The sequence below is a fragment of the Gavialis gangeticus genome, unplaced genomic scaffold, assembly GCF_001723915.1.
Source record: "Gavialis gangeticus isolate Ggan-Ray unplaced genomic scaffold, GavGan_comp1, whole genome shotgun sequence".
Lineage (NCBI taxonomy): Eukaryota > Metazoa > Chordata > Crocodylia > Gavialidae > Gavialis > Gavialis gangeticus.
In genome coordinates this window covers 25,874,436-25,884,274 of record NW_017729025.1, presented here as the reverse complement: position 1 = coordinate 25,884,274, position 9,839 = coordinate 25,874,436, and the positions used below count along the sequence as shown (strand labels likewise).

Below are 9,839 nucleotides of genomic sequence, written 5' to 3'. Positions count from 1 at the left end.
AATCTTTGAAAGTGAAAACACGTTCTGGACGAATTTCACGGCCTCCAAAATATAAAGCTAAAGATTACAAATTCATTAAAACGGAGGATTTAGCTGATGGTCATCAGTCTGATTCCGATGACTATTCTGAACTAAGTGTTGAAGAAGATGAAGAGGGAAAGGCAGAAGGAATGGATGCTTTGTTCAGTGTTTCAAATTACAATCTGAAACCCAAAAAGTTTAAATGTCAGACTTGTGAGAAATCATATATAGGCAAGGGAGGATTAGCGCGACATTATAAACTTAATCCAGGTCATGGACAACTGGAGTCTTCACAGCAAAAACTACCTTTGAATAAGACTAATGGAAGTGTGTTTGTGTGTGTGGAGAATGCTGGAGGAACAGAAGATGGAAGTGCGAGTCCGATGCTCTCAGAACAAACTACTGTCACTTTAAATAATGAAAATGCACTAGCCAGTGGTTTTGAAGAAACTGCTTCCTCAGAGGGTGAACAACAGGTAAAGGAGTACTTTTTTCTGGGTTATACTCCATTTCATAAATAGTATAGTTACAATTTTACATCCAGATAAGTTGCAGTTTTAGAACCATGTTACAGTACTTGTTATATTTTTATTTGTGTGTTGATACTGCTTTCAAAACTAAGAACACTGTCAGACTTAGATGCACAAAGTTAATGGTAAAAACCAGTTTCTGGAACTGAGGAACAGAAGAAAAAAAGAACACTTCATGTTGATTTTGTTATATAGATTTAGTTAATCTGTGCAGCAGTTAAAATACTCTGGTGATGGAGACTTCAAAATAAATGAAGATAATTTTTTGAGTTACATTTTGCTGTAAAATCTGCAGAGTTTTTGATTTGACCAATACAGTGCTAATTTTTTGTCCCCACATATTTATGTAGAAAATGAGCCACACAAACTTGCCCCTCTTAACTTCCCAATTTATATTCTACAAATAGACTTATTTTTGAACACTTGAGATGCTATCAAGATGAATCATAGAATCATTGAATCATAGAAAATGAGGGTTGGAAGGGACCATAGGAGGTCATCTAGTCCAACTCCCTGCTCAAAGCAGGACCAGCCCCAACTAGATTATCCCAGCCAAAGCTTTTTCTAGCTGGGTTTTGAAAGCCTCCAAGGATGGAGCTTCCACCACCTCTCTGGGTAACCTGCTCCAGTGTTTTACTCCCCTCCTAGTGAGAAAATTCTTCCTAATATCTAACCTAAACTTCCCGTGTTGCAACTTGAGACTGTTGCTTCTTTTTCTGTCATCTGTCACCACTGAGAACAGTCCAGCTCCACTCTTTCGAACACCGCTTCAGGTAGTTGAAGGCTGCTATTAAGTCTCTTCTCAGTCTCTTTTCCAGACTAAATAAACCCAATTCCCTCAGCTTCTCCTCATATGTCCTCCAGCCCCCTCACCATATTTTTTGCCCTCTGATGGACTCTTCAGTTTGTCCACATCTTTTCGGTAGTGGGGGACCTAAAACTGAACACAGTATGCCAGATGTGGCTTCACCAGTGCTGAATAGAGGGGAAGAATCACTTCCCTTGACCCACTGGCAACACTCCTACCAATGCAGTTCAGTATGCTGTAGCCTTCTTGGCAACAAGGGCACACTGCTGGCTCATATTCAGCTTCTTGTCCACTGTAACCCCCAGGTCCTTATCTGCAGAGCTGCTGTCCAGCCAGTCAGGCCCCAGCCTGTACCAGTGCATGGGATTGTTCTGTCCTAAGTGCAGGACTTTGCATTTGTTGATGACATCTTTGGGCCACAAAAACAGTACTTCTATTAACACTGCAGGTAGATAAGTGGGGTGGCAGCAATGGTCCATGCTTCAAACTAAAGCTCAGTTAAAATTAATTTGGTACTTTTTCTCTATCCTCTGAATAAAACTGCCAACAATTTGGGAAGGCCATGTTCATTGGCATATCAGGAGTTATTGAAAATAAAGGTTCAAATGCATTAAAAGAAAGTTTGAACTACTGTACTTTGATCTATCATTTTATAAAAATCTAAATCTTTGGGACACTCACTTCACTTGCATTATTTCTCTTACACTAGCTAAAATAAAATGGCTTTCATTGAGAGATCCTTGGACTCTGTTTTGCTAGCTGTCTCTGAATGCGTTGTGTATTTCGGAGTCCTTGTAACTTAATTTGGGGTAATAGCTCTTTTTGTATTCCTGCACTCAGGTTATCTGTTTCTGCTAGTGCAGCTGATTTTTCCATTTGCATTGTGACCTCAGTAACATTTTTAAAATTGAGAAATGTAAGATTCAGGGTATTGTAAACTTGAAGACCATGTGGGCTGTCCACTGAAACGTTTTTGGGGAAGGCTGCTGATAGGCATCTGGACCTCATGAATGAGTGTTTCTGTTTCTTTGATTTGCTGTCTAAGTTAGGTTGGGTGTGGAGACATGTAACACTTGAACTGTTCCAAAATGTCACTGATTGGATAATACTGGTTCACAGCGGTCATAGGGCAGTGTGTGGGTACAAGTACAGTGTTCTAGCATTCCCACTGGAATGGTTGCCTTTTAGATGTTGAAGTGCTGTGACTCCAACAACGACAGGTAGAAGTGAATACACAGTACAGCATGTCTCAGTGGGTGACTGGGGAAGGGCTGTGGTGGGTAGTTCTTGTACCCATACTTTAGGGATCCTAGGGGGTGTTTTCACTTACCCTTCTCTTCTAAGCATAAGTTCAGTAGCTTTTGCTTGACCCAACTTCACATTATTCTTGCTTGGCTTGTGGTGCCCAGGAGGAAGGGAGTGCTTGGATCCAAGTTTTTGGGTTTCCAGCGGCTGGGGGGCAGGGAGGGAGGGGGCATGATGAAGGGCCATGGTGTAATAGGGACTGAGAACAAGCTTTTTTTTATTGACCAGGCAGTGCAAGGGAGCTCATTGACTAGAAAGTGAAAACTAAAAAGGGGGAGAGAGGGGAACATGCAGTAGAGTTCTGTCTGTGTACCAGAGAGGCCAGTTACAACAGTGAGGGACTGAGGAGCAATGCAGTGTAGGATGCCCGGACACATAACGTTGACCCACTTCAAAAGAGTACTAGATTTTACAGATGTACTTTTGAACCATTCCAGACAGCTTTAAATTAGTTCAACAAGCTTGTACATCTGTCCTAATTTTTGTTATCATTTCTGATTATGCATCTAGTATTGCATCTATAATGAGTCTGTTATGCCAAATCTTAATGTTGAAGTCCTTGTCTTCTTATAAGACTAATTATGATGGCAACCAGAGATTTTTGCCTAGTGTATCTAACTGTTAGTTTGAAGTAATTATCTATAACCATTTTGTTTTGTAATTTAAAAAAGTTATGGTGGGTGGATCCTACAGAAGCAGCTGCATTTCTAGCCTCTCTGATTTTACCCAGTACCTATGCTTGTATCTAACAGTACTGGCATTGTATAGTAAATGAGACTGTGAGGCTTAATAATTTCACTAGATACTTCTTTGGAGAAAGGAGAAAAGGTTTAACTACTCTTGTTTTACCTTTGTTAAGACTGGCAAATCTTCTGAAGACAAACATTTGTTGGCAACACAGCAAACTGAGTCTGGATTAGTACGCCGGGAACCTGGAATGCCAAAAGGACCTGGAAGACCCAGGCGGCCTAAAAGACGTGGCCGGCCAAGGATGGCTGGAAGATCAAGGTGTTCAGGAAGACTTAGTAGGTCTGGTCGGTCCCCTTCAAAGTCGCTCAATAATGTGTCGACAGACCATGTATTTAGAAGAAAAGCTAGGTTAAAAGAGGTAGGGTTCTCTTTTGCAGTTGCTTCATATGTATCAATTTGTTCACTTGCTTCTAAACTGACTTTGTTTTTGGCAAGAATAGTTTTCAAGATGTTGCTGTGTGTTTGGCTTTTTGGAAATTTTTAAATTGGCATTTAACCCAAACTTATTGATCAAGTTTATAAAAGGCATTGTCTTTTGGCACAAGTGGCTTCTTAGTATTGGAGTGTTCTTGGTAGTCATGTTTTGTGGGGGAAAAATTACTGGAGCCACTGTCACCATGTATATGATTAAAAATATGCCCAACCAGAAGCGAGCAAACTTGAACAACCTTAAATTCATTTAGATTTCTTGTGCATTATGTTTTGAAGTTTTATTTGTAGTTTCATAGTTTTAATTGGTAAGGTTTACTTTTCTTTCTTTTTAGACTTGATATTATTACAGACTTGATTGGACACTGAACATTAGCTTCTGGTTTGAACAAAGTAGACAAGACCCTTTACAACTGCTCTAAACTTTGGCAATCAACTCTTTTATTTTTAATGTTTATATTTACTCCTAAAGTTACTTAATTTTATTGATCTTGTAAGGGGCAGTGAATTGATTGCTGATACGTGGCATTTCTTATAAAGACTGCTTTACAGGAACTGGAGATTTACACTCAGCTTCATGTCCTCATAATAAAACACGTGCATTCATCATCCAACTATTTTTCCTACCCCTCCTGTATCTTATTGTAGAAAACAGAGGCATCACATTATGATTTACAGGCTGCTTAGCTTCTGTAGACCCTCTTCCTAAAGAAGTTGTTCTGGTCCTTAACAGATAATCCAACAATGTGACAATGAAGACTTAATAGAGCTGGCACTGCCACGCCTTGCAGAATTTGTGACTGTGTATGAATTTTTATTGATGAAGGTGAGGTTTTTTTCCTTTATCATGTACAATTATTTCTTTCTTTCAATATGTTGGATGCTGCTTTTTGAGAGTTTCATACTCAGTCAAGTGAAGAGTCAGTACTTAATGGGATTCCAAGGGTGAACTCTAAAGGCTCAGTTTAAAAATCTTACTTGTTGCAGCTGCTTCTTAGGCAATATTTCTGGAGGCATCAGAGTCCTCTTCTCTTCTTGTGTGGTCCCCAAAGTTAGCAAAATTAGAATGAAGAAAATAATGGTTGGACAAAATGAATTAATAATGTATTTTATTTGTTAGTTTAATTCATCTTATTTCATGCACAAAAATATTTTCTGCTTATTTTTATTTAGGTTGAAAATGGTTGCCCAGCAAGAGCATTTTTCCCAGATGTGTACAAGGAATTTGAAGAGTTACATAATATGATAAAGAAAATGGCTCAGGACCATCTCTGCAGTTCTGATTTTCTGTGTTCCCAGCAGCCTATTGAAATAAAATATCCCAAGGTAATAAAAGACACATTTTGGAATTGCTTTGTGTTCAGCTGTGTTCTACATCTTGCTTGTTCTTCACTAAAACACTATAGCTTAAATAGTGGTGCTTGAACAGAACACTGATTTTTTTTTAAATGTACAAAAATGGAGATCTGTGCATACTGAAAAATAAATAACTGAAGACCTGAAGTAACACTTCACTCAGTAATCAGGAGTACTTGAGTAAACTACAGTCTCAGCTTATACGTGAACACAAACAGCTTAAATTCAAAACATACTAAAATGAGTCCAACAAGGCCAAACCCTGGTCCTACCCACCTAGATGTCTGGAGTATCATGAAGATGTGTGAGAGTGTACTTTGTATTGCTAAGCATGGTTCTTAGACAGTAGTGCTAACATCATCCTGTTCTGTGTTTGTTTAGAAAAGAAATGGGTGTGGTGTGAAGCGTTTATCCCGATTAGTAAAATAAGTCCCCCTCTGTGTCTGCCAGAGATGGGAAAGGCCCCCTAATGCTTGTTTCCAGTAAACATTACTTAGTTTCCAAACTCCCAGCAATTGACCAGCTACATGGAGATTAGGTGAAAGTTTTCATTAAATTATGAAATTTGGTGAACTCTTTAATATAAAAAAGCACTTAATAAAGACCACTTCAACAGCTCTTACACATTTTAGTGCATCTTTGTCCAGTTCATAATGTACACTTGGTTAGAGAAATTCAAACGTGGCCATCTCTAATATTTGATCCTGTAGCTTGGAATGAAATGGCTGGATGACTAATATATATTGCTTGGTTTAGCATACTGTTCAGTTTCCAGCAGTGAATCACACAGTTTGTAACACATTATTGCCAGCGAAACATTTTAAGTGCAGATATTTTGAGTGCTTCATAAGGTGCAAGACTCTCCATCCAGAAGCTTATGGTTTAAAATGAGATGCAGATATGACAGTGAACATACTGGAAAGCCCAAGGGAGGGAGAGAAGAGGAAAGTATTTTTACAATAAGAGTAATTCTACAGAAAAATGTAATTCATTATGCAGTTTTTAGCACTAAGTGAATATTTATCTGTTTTTCAGAATAACGTATGATATATTTGAAATGTGTACCAGAAGTTTGCCTTATTATTGTGTGTGTTCATCTGACTCTATCTCTTATGCTCAACAGGGATGTTTCTTCTATGGAGAAATTAAATTGTACCAATGTAAAGGGGATGTTTTCAAAGTTGGTAGGCACCAAGTTACTTTTCAAACACATGTTGTCATGCTCTTTTAACAAAAGTAAACCATAATGGGAAACCCTATAGTGACAAATCAATGTATTCACTAAATAGAGTGAAACTTAGTAAGAGAACACACTTAGTCCCCAGCAACTAAGGGATGTATGGATAAAGAATTCTCCCTGTCTTGTATTAAATTATGAAATAGCCTTGACAGTGTTCTTAACAATCTATTTTTCATTCACTGATAGCTGTTATATAGGTTAGAATTTGTTGACATGGAGGCTAGTTGTAGGAGTGGCTGTGGTATAATATATTTATACCCATACCTATCAGTTTGACTGGATCCCAGTATGCACATCTTTTTAGACTGGTTTTAGGAACATAACTAAATAGAAAAATACTGAAAATTTGAGAAATCACATTTAATTATAATTGTTTTACAGGTTGCTGAGTCACTAGGAATTACAGAAAAAATTATTGAAAAACAAACACAAGCTGCAGATTCTTCCCAACAATGTACTGTTAAAACAATGGTTGAGCAAGTGCCTGCTGAAATATTGGGACAAAAAAGAGTAATTGAGGTATGGAATATTTGTGACATTAATATGTAAATTAAGACCTACACATTAAAACTGATTTAAAATATACTAATAGCTAAAGCTGAGTGACAATATTTGGACTCTTTAAAGGGATGTCCCATAAGCAACTCTGTTTTGAGTTTGTAAATACTTAAAGATGCTCCAACTTAGTCCTATTTAAAAGACATCACAGAATGTAAGAGTTTTGTTGCGTATCCCCTCGCTCACTGTTTAAGGCAGGCCAAGGTGGCATCTTAGAGACTTAACTTACTCAGAAATACATAAGCTTTCATAAGGGACAGCCTACTTCTTAGATGTGATAAATGGACTTCCAGAGGGCAGGGGTATTGAATAGAATAAGGTAATTTTAAGTGGAAAGGATGGGGGAAAGGGGCACTGCTGAGAAGGAGTTGCATTGAGATTGGAAGATAAACAGCAGCTAACCTATTGAGGGACATAAGCATTAAACAAAAAATCTACTCTAGGTAAGGGAAAAGACTCTGGAGTCTCTATTTAGACCATACATAACACAATCCAGTCAGTGGATGATTTCTTGTTCTGCAGTTTTGCATTAAAGCCTGTTCTTAAACCAAACTTTAAATACAGCTACTCTGAGGTCAGTGGTGGATAGTCCAGGGAGATTCAAGTGTTCCTCTATGGGTTTTTGGTGTCTTTCTGGAATTGAGGTCAGATCAATGTCCATTCATTCTTTCTTCCTTTTGCCCCTATCTTTTGTATTTAATCTTTTCTGTTTAGTGCTTCTGCTCTTTGCAAGTCTTGACTAAATAGGATAGTACCTATAAAAGCCCATGCCTCGCTTAATAAATTAGTCTCTAAGGTGCCACCCTACATTGCCTTCTGCCTGACTTTAGACTAAAGTGGCTAAGAAACTCTCACTGCTGAAGGGTATGGTCTGGTCAGGATCTTGCAGGCTTCCATGTTGTATCCTTCTGCGGTGGAGAAGGACTCCGCCAAGTGGATATCGGGGTTTGGGGACTTCAGGTTCTAGTATCTTTGCTGTAGAAGACTGGTTAGCCAATTCAAGTTATGGGGAGAAGTAGATGCACCAGCTGACTTAGTGGCTAACAGAGGTGCATGTAAACAGCCCTTTGGCTAGCCTCATCTTCTCAAGAAGAGCCACGCGCGTGATCAGAGGTCAGGAAAACAGACCTTATGACGACAGGCTGAGAGCCATGGGGCTCTTTAGCCTGGAAAAGCACAGACTTAGGGGTGATATGATGGCCACCTATAAGTTTATCAGGGGTGACCACAAGTATCTGGGGGAACGTTTGTTCACCAGAGCGCCCCAAGGGATGACGAGGTCGAACGGTCATAAACTACTGTGAGACCGTTTCAGGCTGGACACGAGGAAGAATTTCTTTATTGTCCGAGCCCCTAAGGTCTGGAACAGCCTGCCATCGGAGGTGGTTCAGGGACCTACACTGAACATCTTCAAGAGCAAATTGGATGCTTATCTTGCTGGGATCCTATGACCCCAGCTGACTTCCTGCCCTTTGGGCGGGGGGCTGGACTCAATGATCTTCCGAGGTCCCTTCCAACCCTAATGTCTATGAAATCAAAAGCCTACTTGATCTGTTGTCTGTAGCTGTAGTAGAGAGGTTTCCTTTCTCCCTCTGGTGGTAGCATTTATTTCTCCTCACCGTCAAACCTCAGTCCAGCACTGTCTTTGGTACTAAGGGTAGCTCGTTTCGTTTTTTCTGTCTGTGCTTAAACTTGGTACTGGTCAGTTTTCCCATCCCTATCTGAACTGCTCGGTAAAGGGCTGTAAACTCCCTGTCCTGAAGCTGGAGAGGAGCAGGAGGTACCCTTCCTAGATGATCCCATCCATAATCTTGCCAGTAAGGTTCCTCTGAGAGAAGACCTTTAGTAATTACTTTTCCTTCATGAAAACAGATACCAAAACTAATTAAAAATAAATTTAAAAAAATGGAAAATGTACCACCTTATGTTAAGAATTTTCTTTCATAACCTCCTTTGTAGCAGAATCCTACTATGTTGTAAGTGACAGTTCATTATTATGTTTGTCCCAGAGTTCATACTGGAAAAATGTCACAGTTTGTCAGTATTTGTAAGTAACATCAAATTAACTAGTTCGTATGTTGACAGAATTCAGGTGGGGAACTGTTGCCATCAGCCAAGAAGACCAAAGTAGAAGACCCATCGGGGAATATGGATGATGTTTATGCTAATCAAAATGGAGTAAAGCAGAAGAGTGGGAACTTGAATACACTGACTATACAAGATGGTAATGTTTTCCTTCTAACTTGCCAGCAGTCTGTTCTTTGTGGAACTGAACTAATTCCTTTATCTTGCACTTCTTGCCCATGATAGGCTGCCTTAATTTTTAGTTTTACATGCTGCTTTTTTTTAGGTTGTTGAGTAATAACTGTTCAGCTGGAAAGGTGGAGGGTTGGTGGGAGTGCAGATAAGAGTTGTATGGGATACATACTTTTGTGTTATCTTTGGTCTTATGTAGCTGTTCCTTTGTTGATGGTACAGAATCCTTGCTGCTGTTCTTATTTTCTTTACATTAGATTTTCTGTTGCACAAAAACAAGTGTGTATTCCTGTTAAATCTGAAGAGGGGAACTTGGTTAAATTTCATAGTTTCTAGGGTCGGAAGGGACCCGAGCAGATCATCAAGTCCGACCCCCTGCCATGGCAGAAAAGAGTACTGGGGTCAAACGACCCCAGCAAGGTGTTCATCTAACCTCCTCTTAAAAACCCCCAGGGTAGGAGCCTGCACCACTTCTCTTGGAAGTTGGTTCCAGACCCTAGCTGCCCTGACTGCGAAGTAGCGCCTCCTGATATCTAACTTAAACCTACCCTCTGCCAGCTTGTGACCGTTATTCCTGGTCACTCCT

The 9,839-nt window shown here is 39.5% G+C and overlaps 1 protein-coding gene across 1 annotated transcript in view; it reads left to right on the top strand.

Moving 5' to 3' along the window:
* Positions 1–9,839, top strand: part of ZNF839 (zinc finger protein 839) — a 19,176-nt gene that overhangs the window by 6,924 nt on the left and 2,413 nt on the right. Inside the window, exons 2-7 of the mRNA XM_019518541.1 lie at positions 94–497; positions 3,524–3,772; positions 4,577–4,669; positions 5,017–5,169; positions 6,821–6,958; positions 9,083–9,221. Of these exons, the coding sequence (XP_019374086.1) occupies positions 94–497; positions 3,524–3,772; positions 4,577–4,669; positions 5,017–5,169; positions 6,821–6,958; positions 9,083–9,221 (1,176 nt within the window). The remainder of the gene's footprint in view (positions 1–93; positions 498–3,523; positions 3,773–4,576; positions 4,670–5,016; positions 5,170–6,820; positions 6,959–9,082; positions 9,222–9,839) is intronic.